Below are 17,782 nucleotides of genomic sequence, written 5' to 3' on the forward strand. Positions count from 1 at the left end.
AAACAAAACCTAGCAATGCTTTTTTGAAACCAGACTAATTTTTCAATTATGGTTTCAAGTTTCCTGGTATATAATAGTTCTCATCTGTGTCAAGTGGAGGTTTATATACTGTGACCTGTCCTGTTTAATGTCTTTATCAGAAGAAGGCTCCTCATCAAGTTTGTGGATGGCACCAAATTATGAGGAACAGTTATTAAGTTTGAGGGAAGGGCTGCTACTTGGAGGTACCTGGACAAGCTGGAAGAAAGGCAGGCAGCAGCTGGACGTGAGCCAGCCGCATACAAGACAGCAAGAAAGCCAACAGCATCCTGAGCTGTTAACAGTAGCTGGCAGATCAAAGGAAGGGATTATCCCCCTCTGCTCAGCATGCTTTAGACCACATATGGAATAGTTCATCTGGTTTTGGACACCTCAGTGTATGAAAGGTGTTGATAAACCAGAGTGAGTTCGCTAGAGGGTCACCAAGGTGGTCAGGGGGCTGGAGCACATGCCCTGGGAGGAGAAGCTGAGGGAACAGGCCTTGTTTAGCATGGAGAAGAGGTGGTTTTGGGAGAACCTAACAGCAGCCTTCCCACATCTACAAGGAAGTTATCGAGAAGATGGAGTCAGGCTGTTTAGAGCGGTGCATGGCAGGCAGATGAGACAACAGACACAAATTGAAATGGAAGGGCCTGACTAGACATAAAAAATAAAACTTTTTCACTGTGAGAACATCCAGGCAGTGGAGAAGGTTGCCTGAAGTGGCTATTCAGTCTCTGTCCTTAGAGATTTTCAAGACCAGACTGGATTAAAACCTTGAGTAAGTTGGTCTGATCTTACAGCTGGCTCTGCTTTGAGCAGGAGGTTGGGCTAGAGACATCCTGAGGTCCCTTCCAACCCAAACTATTCTAAAGTACTTTGATTCTAAGATAGACATTTCCTGCTACCATTTACAGACTGACTCTGTCATCTGCTCAACCATTACAGTACCCTCAAGTCATAGAAGAGCTGCATTCACATCACCCATTTGAGACAACAAGGTGTGAGGGGTCAGAGAGTTATGGAAAAGGCAAACAGCAGCATCAGTGGGAAAGAAGGCAGAAAATATCAAGTCTGAGAAGAGATATTTGAAAATTGGGAGTAACTTGGAATAGAGAAAAAAGTGAAAAATGTAAAAAGTTAACCTAGTGATCAAGATAAAAAGTTATGTCAAAACAGGAAGAATCTGGAGTAGATTGAAATGGGGTCAGGTGTGACACAGGCCATCTGAGATGTCAGCTTTGTACAAAATACCTCTGTGTGAGGTTGTCACCCTGTAAGCTGGTGGAATGCAGAGAGTTTCTGGCTTATCATGTATTTGTCCCCATTTCTAAAGAGGGAAGTTGTGGTGCTGTTCTTCCCCTGTCACTGAGCACTGGTCGTAGTTGTTTCCCATTGCTTTTTGGAAACCTCATGGGACCGACCCTAGAAATGACAGTTGTAAGTAGGTGGCATAAGGGTTACACCTGAATTGAGCCTGCCCAACAGCAGCATGTGAGAACTAACACTAGCAGACCTGGTTAAAAGAGCATGTTAAACTTAAAAGCCAGCCACCTCTAAGATTTGAGTCAAAAGCAGGTTTATATCCTGCCTTTCTTACTACAGAACTGGCATTTCTACAGTAGGTTTTCTTGTTCAGGTAGTTTTTCACACTGCCTTACCTTATTTGTAAAATAGTCTCTTTCTGGTTGCTTTGTGAAAATCAAACAGGTCAAGGGGATCTGACCATACAGAGCCAGTGAAAATGACTTAGTACAAGGAGCTGTTAAGTACTGAAGATAGGAATGTTAGATTTTTTTTCCTTGGGTCACTTTAAGATACTGTGTTCTTGGATGGTGTGTAGAATTGGAAGAAGTGAAACTTATGTAAGAGAAATTTTGAAGTTGGCTAAAAGAATGTCAAGATAGGATGTGTACAGGGGGACTCCAGAGTAACATGCAACACTGTTTTCCATCTGCTTTTCACATGTTTAAAACTTATATCCACTTGAACTGGAAGGTACACTTTTAACATTTCTTAAATTTTTCCTGGTGTGTTCTTTGAACAGGGTGATAAGGACTTCCCTCCCGCTGCGGCTCAGGTGGCTCATCAGAAACCACATCCTTCTGTGGAAAAGCTTCCTCACCCACAACATGTCAAACAGCACATCCACCAGCCTCGCAAGTGAGCTCTCCATCAAAATCTCAGCCAAACTGCCGCCAGTGAATAAGTTTTTGAAAGAAGATGAAAACCCTTTAGGATTCACATTGTCAAATCAGTAAAATTGACCTCTAAAATATGCTGTTTCTTTTACTTTAATTCTCAAGGGTGAATAAGAATGAAGACATTGTTCAGTTATCCCAGATGGAAAATTCTCTATTAAGTATTTGCTGATCAGGGGTGGGTTTTTTATAAAATTTTCTTACTGCCAAGATAAAACTTTAGTATGATGATATGATTAATGAGCTTAAAACTTGTATTTTCAGTTGTGGCATTGCAATAGCAGATAGTTAATGTAGTTTTTATGCTAAGCCTATAAGGAAGAATAGCCCTTTTGTACTGGTACCTTTACTACCTGGAGGGAGTTTGTTGTGTGTGTTGAGATAGAAGTCAGTGGTTGTCTTGATTACGTAGAACCCTTGCAGTCTTTAGTATCCTGCGGTGTTACACCCCAGTGACTGTGCTCTCTGATTTCCACTAGCAAGATGCTAAAAGGGCCCAAAAACATTCTCAAGCGGGCAGAAATTCAGCTGAAACTTCTTTACACCCCTTTGAACTCGCCCAGTCTTGCTGAGGTTCTTCCCTTTGGAGGTCTGGGGGTATTGAGAGGGGAGAGAAATGAAAGGTACAAGAACATTGCTGCTGTAGGCAACTGATTTGTAGTCTCGTGGGTCTCTCTGGGGCTCTATTTTTATGAGGTGATGATTCCTGAATTCCAATAACAAGCTGAAGGAGCTCAGGACCCTCCAGAACTGAAGTTAAAATAAACTGGCAAAAAATATGTTTTCTTTTTTAACTTATGGTTCGAAATATCCGATTGAAATTAAGAGATACCATTAGTAAATGTGTTTAACTTTATGACCCAACCTCTGTTGTGCATCATATTTTTCCTAGTCGTCTTATTGTGAATAAGGACAGCAGCAATATAAGGGAATATAAAAGTTACTTTTCAGATAGAGCAGTTGGCCATATAATTAAATCTTTTGATTGCACAGTTCAAAATCACTTAGCTCTATCATCTTCCTTCTGCAACTCATCTCTGTAAAACCCAGGAAAATAATTTTTTAAACATTCCACCTACACTTTTAAAGTGTACTTCTGTTTTTAACTGACTACAAATACAGTACAGCCTTTAGTACCCTCTAGGTTTATAAAACTTTTACTAACATTAAAAAAGCGGGTACCGGCCCTAGTGCTGCAAACATTCACCTGGCAAACCAGTGAAAGTTTGGCATTGCTTGGAGCTTTACTGCTTCATTTATGTTTAAAATCAAATAGTATAGAAAACCAGTGAGGAGAGTTTTTAAAATACTATTTTTTTAAATTTTTGCAGATTAAACAGTTATTCCCTGAGTAGCTCGTTTAAAACAACAACAAAATCATGTGAAATGTGGCCCATTTCACAAGTGGAATAACTCACTTCATGTGGGTGAGAGGGACCTGGCATTTCCATCTCTTCATGGGCTTGAAATGGAAATGATGCAAAGGATGTGCATGGGTATGTTTGTTCTACAACTGAGGAGGGGTGTACAATCTGTATATGCAGTCTTTATTTTCAATTTAATTAGATAACCGTACTTGCCTTAAGGAACAAGCGTTGTTTATAAGAATTATTCCGTATTAGAATATGCATAATTTTAAAAATATGCTTTCTGTTTCTGATGTTGGTACGTCTGAGGCCTTGTTTGTAGCCACTCATGAGTGTACAAGTGATTCACACGTGAGTAACTCATTCATAAGGGTAGCATTGTGGAGCCTTGTGGAATATCTGCACGAGGTAGTTTGCTGGCAGGAACATTTGCAGATTCAGGACAGAAAGTGGTGGCATCTGGTTGATGGTACAGCCAGCAGCTGTCAGCACGCTGCGTCAGCAATGAAGGAGATCATCGCAGTCACTTGGTACTGGTAGCTGCTGGCTTGAAAGTGAGCTGGGTGGGAATCTATCTGAAGTAGTGTCTAGACTCCAGCTGTAGTCAATGGTGATGTAGTCAAGATAGTCAACAGAGTTTAGGTATGGCATCTTTGACCAAATGGAAGAGTCTTTCAAGATGAGCTGAATCACCCTTGACTCCATTGACAGCAGTGGAAAACTAAACGTACCTCAGTGTAGAAGCACACAATTAGGTGGGGCGGGGTACCTCTGGTCTGTGTCCAGTAATAGCTGGGAGAAGTGTTTCTGCAAGCAACACCACATTTCCATTCTAATTCTAAAAGTTAGGAACATGGATGCTTTTGAATTGCGAACTACTGCTCCTGGTTGTTAATGCAATATATACAACATACATAGACAATACCTGAATTTTGTCTTTGATTACTTAGATGGATAAGTAAGTTTGTACAATGGAGTATGACTCAAGATAGCTTTAGTGGCTTTTAGAGTGCAGAAATTCCTGTATGGTTAGAAAATGTCTCTGTATGAAAGCGTATCATATATATTGTTGGGAGGTATCCATGTTTATACATAGGTGTCCTTACCAAAGCATTACCTTGCCTAAAATAAAGAATCATAACTGGTGATCTGGATTGCCTACTGATGGTTAATGATACTTTTAAAATATGTTACAATAACATACAAACATAGGAGATGTTCAGATGTTACCTCAAAATGATTGCAAAAGAAATTCTCTGTAATTGTCAGTGTGGCAATAATGCAACAATAAAGCATGGAGTTGTATATTGGGCTCTTTTTTTCTGTAAATGCAGTGTAAATCAGCAGGGTGCGGTTTTGTGGGGTTTATGAGATTTTATTACAGAATGCTGTATGACTAATCAACATTCTATAGACAGTGAAATTTATTAGGAAGTTTTATGGAACAGTGGATGAGCTGTTTTGGGTAGTCCAGTCTCATTTAAAATAAAAACTAGATGCTACCAGATAGAACGACAGTTGTTGTTTTCCGCTATGAAATTTGAGATCTTCACTTGATTTTTGCGAAGCTATAGAATCTAAGCCTGGTAATAAATCAGTGTGGTAAAAGAAATGAAATTAAACATTTTCCATTGTTTTTCAAGTTCTAATCTTCTTTCAGAAAAAGAAAGTATTGTTACGAGGAGAGGTTGCAAGCTTCTCGTAAAACTGCAGTTAACATTACATAGTGCATGCCATAACACAAGTGATTCACTAGAGTCTGGAGAAATGGCCGCAGCATTTCTGGAAGCTTTCTGATGCTTTGGGCATCCTATGTTTAGTATATGTATGGTGTGTATATAATATAGCAAATATATGCGATACAGTGCAGATAATGCCAGATTTACAGCCCTGGGACTATTGCAATGTTAGGTCCTTAGGCTCTGCACTCACATAATGATGTGCTACTTTATTCAAAAAATGTCTTCTTTCATTAAAATGTGGGGAAAATATATGTGCGTGCTGTCTGGCATGCTGTTGATTGAGTTGTCCATAATTATTCCAAGTTCCATGGCCCTGCTATCAGCAGTATTGCAAACGTTATTAGTAATTGGAAATTATTTACTTCTAGTTTCAACAGTATGGTTTACCCTTGTGTCATCGGATGTCTTGAACATAAGTCTTGTACTTTTATTTGTGGTAGTATCATCGTCACATGCTCCTGGCTGTTCAATGAAAATACTCACAGCAATCTATTTCATACAAAGGTGAAGGGGATGGATTAGACATACGGTTTTGTCCCTTTGGAATAACTTTATTCTGAATACTCACCATCTTCATGGAGGAGGGAGGTATGGGTTTTATAAACGACTTTTCATGTTCCCTTCAGATTTGGGTATATCGAGTTTAAAATGAGATTTAAATCTAGGCCTTTAGCTATAGGATTAAGATATGTTAATTGCATTTTAGAAAATGTGGGGATGTCAGTAAGGGTATAGTTACTGTTACAGTAGGAAGAGAGGTTGGTGGTCATATGCTGCAATGATGTAAAGAACTAAGAAGGCAAATCTCTGTTTTAGTTGAATTTCTTTGCACACAAACCTCTTCCTTCACAAGTTAAAGACACTTAAATGTAACTGGTTACAGCTAACATTATCTGCTCTGTCAGTAAAAGAGGAATGCGGATCATAGTGACTGGACAAGCCTCAATGAGAAGAAACTGAGTCAAGTCTGCAGTGGTAAATCTTCAGATTTCTTCAACAGATGAGTAAAATAAATCTTCATTGTAGCTGAAGCCTTTGGTAAGTGCTGTGCATAACTGTATTATGTAAAATTAGTAAAGATAATTACTAAGTACCCAGTTTGCTTTCCTAAAGAATTCTTTTTTCCCTCAAAATTTCTCTATCACACCCTTGGCACGCGTACTTTTTTCTTAGGAGGGTTTGTTGTTTTGTTGCTGTGTTCTTGGGTCTCCTTCAAGAAAGTGTATTTATTGGTTTTCCTCATCCCCCATCAGAGAAGAGACTGCATTTAGTGTATACTATTTTTTGAGTCTTTTCATAAAATGGTAGCATTAGTATTTAGATAGGAAGCCTGAGAGGAGAGGTGGAACGGGTTGTATTTCACAAGCGCTCCATGAACGAAGAAGTCAGTTCTGTTGCAAAAACTGTTTCCCGTCAGGATGCTGACCAGAGCTGAGCAAAAGAATAGAATACCTTTTCTGAGAATGTAATTTATTACTGCTTGGAGCTGATGGGCATGCATGGATGCTGATGAGTTTTTGCAAAGCACGCTCCCAGTGCTGCCAGGGACAAAACTGAAACACAGATACTAAAGCCATTGCAAGCATAGATCTTGCAAGTGACCTTGAAAGAAGCCCTGTAATATAATCTCTGCTGCCCAGCTTGCCTTGGAGATATTTTTAGAAAATTCAAGTGGCTGGTGTTCTGTAGGTCACTTGCGGCTTTATAAAAAGAAAAGCATTTGTAATCCACAGTGATTTTAAGGATTATAAAAATTGTTTAGCTGTTAACGAGCTGTGAGCTCTCTATAGCTGACAGTAAGGACAAATGTTATTACCTTTGGTATATTCTCACACTGTTGTGATAAAGCTGGTTCAGCAAAATGTTTTTTATCCTTGGCTGACAAACAAGCGGCAGGTTATGAAGGTATGTAAAATAACTTCTTATAACCTGTTTTTGGAAGGTTGTTTCAGGTATCAATGGGTGTCTAATGCCATGTTAAGAAGGCTAATGACATCGCTTTCTTACATACAGAGGGGCAAGTGCACTGGAGAGCACAGCAACTAACCTGGCTTCCATCTTAAACCAGAAGTGTCTCTTGAAACCCAGAACAGCAGATTTAGTTAAAATAAAATCAAAAGTTAGCTACTAATGTCTGCATGCTGCCAGCGGCTGAAATAGTATCTTGTCATGTTTCAGACATGACTGAAACCACTAATACGTTCAATGCCTTTCTGAGTAAAATCCACCAGCGTGCCAGTGTTTGAAGGAAGAGAGGTGGCAGGTTTCTCCTTGTTTTACACCGACTTGTGAACTTACTGTATTTATCTGAAAACTTTGCTTGGTATTTTTTAAAAATGTTATTTCTAAAGTCAGGTACACCTAATCTTAGGCTTCATTTTTCAAATGATGTATCACTTTGCAGTGAGGATTAACCTTCCATTTGTTTGAATTCTGCTGACCTCATGGTTCATTTCTTTAACAAGCTGTTCTAATCCATGATTGTTTCTGTGAATTCAGAGCAGATTTTCACAAATGGGAGCCATGTACAGCAGATTCCTGCTGAGACTCCTCATGCTGTTTGGGGTCCAGGAGTAGAGGGAGGGCCCCCAGGAGTGGTTCACGAGGGAGGGAAGTGAGCCTTCAGCTGCCAGGGAAGGCCCAGAAGGTGGGGGACAGTAGTAGGGATAGTAGTCCTGAGCCAGCAGGACAGAGCAGATGTGGACCTAGCCTTTTTCACCTCCCTCTGTTGTCCTGGCATCTGTTATCGAAGTATGAGAGAAGCATGGGCTGAGTGCAGCTCGGGTTCTCAGCTCCAAGACACCACTCCAAGCAGGTCTGTCCTCAGCGGCAGGGTGGGTCAGCTGGGTTTGTAACAAGGTGGTGGGGAACTCAGAGGAAGCTAAAGGTCTTGTAGCTTTGCCTCTTGAAGACCACCTGACTGGGGCACATGCTGGTGGAATGTTGCACACTTCGTTTTATTTTTTGATGTATTTAAATCTGCATTGAACAGAAGCTGTGACTAAAGCAGTAAACCCTCAAGTATTAAAACTAGAATAGTAAGTGGATCAGCACAGAAGTGGATTCAGTTGCGCTCTGTAAAACTGTTGTTAGAAGATGATGAGAGAAAAGAAACTGAGCTATCATCTCATTTCAGAACTGGATACTGACTGTTTCTTATGTTGCTCAGTGACCTCAATTTCCACTGCCTAATTATATACTGAAAGTACAATTCGTTGATTTGCAAATCTACATGTCCTTGAATCTTTTTGCATGGGAGAGACCTTTGGATGAGGAAAATCTGCAAATGCAAACATATTTTAACAAACTTCTGGTTCTTTTAACCTACAAGGTTTAGCATAAAGAAATATATATTATCTGTCTGCTGCAAAAGCCAGCACTAGGTGTATGCACGTGTAGATGTGGAACAGAGACATATTCTAGTTGAACTAAGAACCTAATTAATATTCTAGTATGTGTGAGAGAAAGAACAGTCAATTTTAGAAACTAAGATGCAATATTTTGTTTATCCCAGAGGCCTTAAGCAACGTGAGATCAGATTCCTTGGAACACACAGTTTGGGGGAACACCTTTAACATCCTTTTTGTAGGTAGTTTTTCACTGTGTTAAATCTGAGTTGCTAATAAAAAACCCCCAAACATTAGAAGCTGATTCCTTATCTAATTCCTACTCTCTGGATAAAAGATAATGAATAGCAAATGCAAGAATTCTCTTTTAGGGCCTGATTTATCACCCAGAACAGAATAAACATTAGCCTGCTGCTAACGTGACAATTGTGACAGCTGGAGGGGTCTGGAATGAAAGGCTGAAGCCTTAAATAAGCCTTTAAACTGAGCTTATTATGAGGATGTTCGTTAAACACACAGCCTCGCTTTCCACTGCGCCAAATAGCTCCTACAATGTACACAATAGAAACCTATACTTCATAGTACGGGAGCTCTACTTTGCATGCTAATAGCCAATTAGCCAATTGTTCCTAAGATAAATATTTATAGAAAGTATATAGCGTGATCTGACTATTTATCATGATTCATAATATTCCTCTCTCCTAGGTTCATATGTTTAGTATGTTTACGGACACAGTTTTTTCCCTGGCTGTCATGTTATGCAGGGTGTATCACTCTCTGATGGTTGGTCCTTTGCAACAGGTATGACTTTGTTCAGTGGGAGCAAGTTAAAAGGCAGAATCTATGCCTTAAAAGGTATAGAAAATGTTGCCAATGGTATCTAAGCAGATCTCTCCTGGAAGATTTAGTATTCCTACAGACGTAGGTTCCTTCAAGGCAGGTTATTTTCCCATCCCATGTAGGCCACCAATCTTTCAGAGAGGATTTCTATTTTGTGTTTACAGAGTCCGGTTAACTTTAGTGATACTCTCCAAGGAATTAAGGTAACTTCAGATTTATTTTGCAGGACTAGAGTGTCAAACTAGATATTTCACATGAGGTTGGGACCTCCAAATGTCTCTCTTCTCGAACACTGTAAGACATATCAACCTGAAAACTGCTGGAGGAGAAGACTTGTGGGCAGATCCGTTGCTTTATGTCAGTTTTGCTTGTGGAGCTCTGCAGAGGAATGGCAGTGTTAGATGACTATGTCCCATCTTCAGTTCTGTGGCTTAGTCGCTACTAAGCCACTTTTAAACATTGGTTTCTGGGCTTTTTGTTGGTTCACAAATGTGTTGTAAAATCATGCCTTCAAGGAGTAAAATGAAATTTGTCATGCAAAATATGACCCCAGCCTGTCATTGTGTAGGCCTCGTGATTTCAAAAATAGGGGACTGGAATTCAACAGAGCTTCCTGGAAGATGGAGCACCTGTCTCTGCAGTGCTCCTTGCTGGAATAACAAGTTTAGAAGAAAAGATGGTAAGAGTGAAAACCTGAGTTATTTTGAAAACAAATGAACAAAATGCTTTAGAGTAAATTAGCTTACTAGATAGGAAGGGAAAAAAAATCACTATTGTAACACATGTACATTTTTACATATACATGTTGTATAATTCAGTATTGCCCGATTTTAATAACTAGGGGAAAATACCCTCATTTTGCAGTTACTGTACACTTCTTTATTAGGATGTTTCAACAGAAACAAACATAAACTTTATCACAGCCATTCTTTGAGGAATGATATAAACCCCATATTAATTTACAAAACCAGTCCCAGGATTGCTACTCTGCAGTTTCTCCTTTACTTATGTGTTCCTTTGCCTATAATCAAACAAGACTGGAAAGCAATTGGCAAAATATCTGCTCAGCCCGGAGATACTATTGAAATGCTTTTAATAGTCAGAACCAAGCAGGAACTTCACTCTTGATTTATTGTCCTTTATGTTCTGAAAATACAAATATTTCTGTGGCTGTTTGTAAGGAGCTGAGATTGTAGAGTGAAAAGATTAAAGCACAGCACTTTGGGAAGAAGAAATGTACCAATTACCCTGAGAAGCAATTCTAAATAGCATTAGTGGCCTAGCACTACTACTCTGAAAGGTGTCTAAATAAAGTTGGCACCTTTGTGTTCATTATGGGCCACTGCATATTGATAGCTTATGATATGTACTCAAGGTAAAATGCTAGAGCTGATGTAAATGGAGAATATTACTTTCATAGCATTATAGTTCTAATGGGTAATATAAGCTACAAGCAATGAATATGAGCCCTGTGTATTTTCAGCTATATTTGCTGGCATTAATAACAATACAGCTGAAGACTTTTTCCTTTCCATCAACTGTGCAGCAAAAGCTCTTCAAGTGTAAAAAGAGAGGTAACTTGTTTTTTCTCTGCAAACTTAACAGAAATGCATCTTAAGAACAAATTTTCGATCTCGGTGCAGCTTGCTGACAGCATCTGCTGGAGTTGGCTGGGGCATCACTTTAATGTGATCACTGCACATTTGGGTGAGACTTTTTCTGGCTTCACAGCCCTTCCCATCAACGACAAGAAGGGGGAAAATAGAGAGAAATATTCTGCAAAAACATCAACTAAGGGGTAGAAGGAGGGCCTTAACTTGTAAGAAAAACCTGTTGGACCTGGAGTCATTCAGAGGCTGTCCCATCTGCTGGCATCTCACTTCCCAGTGCTGCCACTCTCAAGGACAGGCTGTCGTGCCATGCCATAGCCTGGCTCCTGCATGTGCCTTGCAAAGTCACAGATTAAATTTGGTATAGCAACGGGTACTGGTTTTGGTGGGCTGCTTAGAGGTGAGAGCTTGTCCAGGAGTGGGGAGGTGTCTAAAAGCAGTGGCTGGGAGAGCATCCAGGGGAGAGGCCTCAAGCTGAACGTGCATCTTTTTACTCTCTAAAACTGCCACTGAATGCTGTGAGCCAAATAGGCGTTTTCTGTAGATTCACTGAGGGATGGTGTGACGTATGAACAGAATTTGAGGAAGATGCTAACAAAAGATCATGGTAACAGCTGGGATGATCTAACCGTGATATTTTTGAGAGGGGAATGCTACAGCCTTCTTGGAAGTGCACACTGGAAATGTTGAAGTTGGGGCTGGAAGGAGCAGAAAATAAGACCTCTTAAGGAAGGTGCAATTAGAAAAGAAGTGAATGCAGCTTAGGTAATTATACAGGACTACTTTGTTTAAGGCACTTGGAGTAAGCAAAACATGAGCATATATTTTGTGGATGCAACAACTGTGAGAGGGAACAATATACACGTGAGTGCTTAGCAGCTTTCACTTGCCTGGCCCCATCATTTCTGTAAGCACAGATCCCATCTTCTTCGCCCTTCTGTTCAGCTCTTGCAGAAGTAGTCACCACACCATCCTTCACAGTCTTCTGGTGACTGCTGTCTCAAACTCCCCTGTCCCTCTTCCCTCAAACTTACCACCACTGGAGCTGCACTCCTGGAGGGAGCTAGGCACACTCCTGGCTGTGCATCACCACTGCCAACATCCCAGATAAGAGTCTCTCAGCAAGGGGAGACACAGTAACACCAAAAAGGTGCCTCTGGCTTACTTGGAAATATCCCCTGGAGTTGGCTGAGTTGGGAGAGTCTGGGCATGACAGAGATATGTACATTGGGGAAAAAACCTCAAAGAAAAGGCTTTTCAAGGCTGCCTTTGAGCATCAACAAAGCCTAAAAGAGGTTATGAAGTATCAGAAAGTGGTTTTGAGTGTTCTCAACAGCCTTTCATATTAGAGGTGCATCTCCCTGTGTTGTTCTGTCCCAGTCAGTTATATGGGTGATGAGTGGACAGCCTTTGGCCTTAGCCAGACACCAGCATGGAAGACCAGAATATGATCTCTGTACCCTTCCTTGGTGAGGGTCTCTGAGGTTTACACCCAAATGTTATTGATGTAGGAGTCTGGAGGGCCACTGCCAGGGACACTTCTCAGGACACTGCCTTGCGTGGTCTTCAGGGCTTAGGCAGCTCAGAGAGCCCCACCACGTGGGGCGTGTCTGGTGACCAGCAGCATCCAGCCATCAAGCGCCATTCTTTAGGAGAGTCTGTGAAGGCTTCTTGCTGGTAAGCAGCTGACAGGAGACTGGGGAACAAGATTGTTTACTTCTGGACCATGGGATATGTTTTGAGTTTGCACCAGACATAAAATACGTGGGTTACGCATCACATGTGACTGCAATCTGCTGGTGATGCTTACGAGTAACCTAATAAAATCACACATTCAGTCCCTCAATAAGCAGTGTTTACAGCAGTGCCTAGAGCATAGTGTTTAGAATATGGACTCAGATTTTAAGGGATCTGGATTTCTAGCCCATTTCAGTGTAAGCTTTTGTTATATTTCATGGAAATTGATTGCTTACCAGTAAAATGCATGCGGTTATTGTTACAATTTAATAGGGTTTGCCTATGAAAACAGATGTGAAAAGGCCTTTAAATAGCTACATGCTCTGCCAGCATTGCAGCATTCACTGCCTAAGCCAGTACATATTTTCTCAATGGAAAGATGCCGATATAATTGAAATTAGCAGAAACACTTTGCAAAGAATCCTAGGAAAGGTTCAAGCGGCTCCCTACGTATTTCACAGGTGTAGACCTTGCTGCAGAGGTCTGGGTGCAGCACAGTGCTTGAGAATTCACACTTTTGCTACTTCCAACCACTATGGTTTTCTTGATGCTGCCTTGAAAATGTGAGCAGTGTAACCAGTGCATTAATCTATGGGTTTGCAGGATGCCTGAAACTATCGGTAAGAAAAAAATACTCTTCATACATCTTAATGGGGATTGCTGGCTTCAACACCCAAAGTTAGTGATTGGAAGCATCATTAAAACTGAAGCTGAAAGCAGGGTAAAACATATTCAACTTCATGTCACAATAAGATGTCTGACTACTGTACTGACCATAGTATTTTTTTATATTTACTTCAAAAGCTTTGTATAAATCAGATGAGAAAGTGATGTGTTTCCTCCAGCCTGTGACAGATTTTGGGCTCAGCTGGCGATGGTGTCCCCAGTGCCTAGTTCACCATCACCTGCTTCATGCTCACTCATGACTCTCTCAGTGCCTAGGAACTTTTTGCAATCCCATCCAAACATCACCTGCCTCAGCTACATTTCTGGACAAGTTAAAAGGAACTGAGACAAGCTGATGCTTGAATACTGCACAGCCTGTTTAAAAAGCAGTCTTGCCCAGACTAGAAGTAGTGAAATCTCTGCTATTCTCCTAAAGCATTTTCCAATGCATGCTCAGAACATCTCACGCTCATTTCATAAGCTTTATTATCACATGGTTGGGCTGGGTTTGATAAACTGTGACATGATTGGCATGCCTGTTCTGGCACAGGGGAGACCTTCAGGCCACGAGTGAAGGAAATGATGCTCTCTTCTGCTCTTCCCTGGGCCTGGAAGTACAAAGGCTATTTTGGGTGGGTGCAAACCCATAATTGTATAAGAAGATTCATGTCCGTACATTAATGTGATTTTTAAGTTACTCTGGTGGGGTATTAGAATTTAGCTTTGTTTGACTTGCTGCTGCTGCTGGGTTTCTGCCACTGCCTCTCCCTCCTCTCTTCTGCCCCGGGTTCATTTAAATTCCTTCTAAGTGTCATTCCCTGATGTTTCTTCTCAGCTGGCACAAGGCTTTCAGAAGACCCCAGCTAATGGGAAATGGCAACACAGGGATTTAATGGCATTTAAACTGCATGGATCTGTCTTTCTCTTTCATAACTTCATAAATCCGTCAAATAGCCCACTGGAATCTCCAAAAGCTGGAACTCTTCAGAGAAGTAGGGTGTGATGGTGGTATATGATGTAAAACCTTTTTAGTCTTGCATTTCCAGGCGAAGCTTTTTGCTATACAGCAAATACTCACCCAAGTAAAGCATTTTGTGGGAAAAACAGGCTCAAAGACACTATTAGCTTCCTGTTATTCCAAAGGAAGGATTTTTTTATTTCATGGGTTTTGAAGAATGATGCCTTTAATGGTATATATCTATACTGTGGGAATGCATGAGCACTCTCATACTTCTTTGTCTTCAGAAGCTGTATGGGTTCAGCCACCCTCCAGCCACGAGCAGCCAATGATCTATGTTCTGGATGTGCCCAGTCTCACCATCATTTGACATCTGCAGGCTACCATTGGGATTGCCCCAGGCTCCACTCTGGCCCCTGCCATCCAAACTGCCTCTACCATCTGTAAAGAACTTCACATGGTTTTTCAAAGCCGATAGATGACATGTGCTCTGTTTACTTCATTGGCATAGTTTTCATTATGTGATTTTTGTTTCTATGGGTTTTCCCACCCATCCTTTTCCCTCATTACCTGATAACCAAGAGCTGATCTTATGAGTTAACTTGGGATTTGGGAAAATATTTCTGTTTGATGGGGAAACTGAGGTGCAGAGGAGACAAGCAAGTCTGGCTGGAACAAGCCCTGCACTCGATCCAGCATGTGCCAACACAGGAACAGCTGCAGCTTTGATGCTTCTTGAAATACCTGGATGGTGATGTTGGCTTTAATCTGTTTTCACTTCCTCAGTGTTTTCTTCAGACATATCTACCCCTGTGGTGGTAGTTTCCTTTCTCTCATCCAACCTTGCATTCTCTTTACTTTGGTCATATCCTAGCTGATTGGTGTACAACACTCAGCTCTTCACAACAGCCTAATTTTGTTGATTTTTCAATTTAACTAAGTTTCACCCTCAGGAAATGCCACTCAATCCTCTAAAAGAAGAAGGGTGACCAATAGAGCACACATGCTGTGCCCTGGGATGATGGGCTTAGGAAGGAAAGAGCTGGAGCTTGCCTACCATGTTTGTAGATTTTGCCTACCGTTTTTATAGATTTTCTGTGGTTTTTTTCTTTCTTGTACAGGTAGACACATCCTGAAGCTGAGAATTTTTTTGGTGACTAAAAATAGCTACAGTTATGGATGTGCTCTACACCCAGCAATCGAAGAGCATACCTGGAGATAAAGAAGGAATAGAGGTCTCCAAGCAAGCCCCGAGCTTAGTGTCTGGGATGTGGGCTGTTTGTCTACAGAACATGGTTAAATCCCATGACTGGCTTCTGTACAAGCTGTGTTTTGTAGGAGGTGGCCTTGGGAAGACCTGCAGATAGGGAATTAACTATAATCCAGCCTGGATGTCACAAAAGCATGGATTAATATTTCATCTTCTGCCTCCGACTGTTGTCAGGCTCACTTTGTTCCTGAGCTGGGGCTGTGAATCTCAAAAGACAGCCTTGAATTAAAGATTAAGCCAGTGTTTTACTTGATGGAAAGAGAGCAGTTCTCTGTGGAGGACGGTGACGATGCAGTTCTTACCCAGCACTGCAGGCAGGGTTTTAAAGTTTCCCAAATCCAAACAATAGAGCAAAGTTGCAGCATGGTGCATGAGGGGAAGGGTCTCTGGCAGCTGCAAGCCATGTTAATGAAAGTGAGACTGATAATTAGCCGAAAGTGAGCAAGAGACACTGAACTGCTCCGGGAGGTGCTGTTGACTCTGCTGTGTATGAGAGAGCTCATCTGCAACAAGCTGTAGAAGAAAAACAAGTACCTTACCGTTCTGTTGGATAAATGAAAGCTGCAAAGAAACCAGAATGGGTTGGCAGAGAGGTCAGGGCAGAGCCTGCCCCTATGTCAAGGATACAGCCCTCTGCCCAGTGGGGAAAACAATTTAGTTAAGCTGTCACAACTCTCTGGGGGAAACTCTGAATTCAGGATGAGTGATTTATATCACTTCAATCTCAAGATGGTTCTGATTGATTAAGTCAAGTGCATATTAGCCAGGTTAAAACCAACCCAAGAGAGTCTGTGCACATTTGTTCAGCTTAACTTTTCAGTTAAACTGGTGGTTTTATTTTTGGTTTTGTTTCTAAATGCAGACAAGATCTCACCATGATACCTGTCTATTTCTTCTTTGGACAACTGACATGCAGTTTAAGTCCAGCACTTTATCCTTGGCTTTCTCTGAGCACAACAGCTTAGTCAGTCATGGAAACCCTAAGACAGCTCACAATATTTAAGGTTCATAAATGGGCAAGTTGTTGGGCAAGTGATTACCCAAGAACGTGGAGAACCCAGTTGGAGCGTACAGCCAAAACTATCAGCCCATCAGTCACCGTGACTGAGACAACTGTTGTCACACAGCAAAGCCTGGTTCTTGTGGCTCGGCCATGTGGTAGCTGACAGGGTTTCTTTTAGCAAAGAGCAGGTGCAGACTCTCTGGAGTGCTGATGCAGAAAATCTAACATAAGCCTAAAAAGGGTCTTGCAGAAAACTGCCTTGTAGTGGCTGGGAAACCACAGGCAAACACTGCTCATTCTGCCCATAAGCATTAAAAAAAGGCTAATATAGTCAATCATACGAAGAATAAACCCCACAGTTTTCAAAAGCCACAAGTGAAAAAGTGATTGTGTAAGTATGTGTAAGATTGTGTAAGTATTTTTTTAACTGAGCACGTTAGTGTAATTGGAGTTTGCTAAACAAATTTTTGGGAGTAACACAAAGCAAAAATAGTTTAATATGACTGGTCTGTTCAGTTCTATTGCTCACCAAACAAATGTTGTTTTATTTCATTTATAAATATACACTTCAGGAGGCTGCGACTGCAGCTTTTGGAAGAGGATACCAGGTGGTCAAAGACCACATATCCCTTGCATGGAAACTGGGTAAATCCTGAGTGACAACTATCCTACTACACCTCTCTGGGAAAGCAGCCAAGCCAATAATACAGCATGTCTGCTTTCAATACAACTACCTTCCTATATTCTTTTGAAACACTGTTTCACCTTGTTTTGGAACAGAACTTTTAGTGGAGCCATTACTTAAGGGCATTGCTTATTGATTTGTGTCACATTAACACTGTCACAAAATAATGCAGAGCATCACCATGCTACCAGCTTCTGCAAGAACCTGGCTTCAGTATAATGGCAGCAAGCACAAGGATACCTTAGCTCCTGCTGCCGGATGCAGTTGGAAAGTAAGTATCACATTTGAGGCTAGAAGGCTGCATATAGAGACTCAGAAAGCACCTTCGGTGGTTAACA

General features: G+C 41.1%; 1 protein-coding gene across 1 annotated transcript in view; it reads left to right on the forward strand.

Annotated features, from left to right (window-relative positions):
* Positions 1–4,891, forward strand: part of DAP (death associated protein) — a 61,350-nt gene extending 56,459 nt beyond the window's left edge. The window contains exon 4 of the mRNA XM_074874481.1: positions 2,066–4,891. Within this exon, the coding sequence (XP_074730582.1) occupies positions 2,066–2,185 (120 nt within the window). The 3' untranslated portion in view covers positions 2,186–4,891. The remainder of the gene's footprint in view (positions 1–2,065) is intronic.
* The last annotated feature ends 12,891 nt before the right edge of the window (positions 4,892–17,782 follow it).

Source organism: Strix uralensis, chromosome 1 (genome assembly GCF_047716275.1).
Source record: "Strix uralensis isolate ZFMK-TIS-50842 chromosome 1, bStrUra1, whole genome shotgun sequence".
Taxonomy (NCBI): Eukaryota; Metazoa; Chordata; class Aves; order Strigiformes; family Strigidae; genus Strix; species Strix uralensis.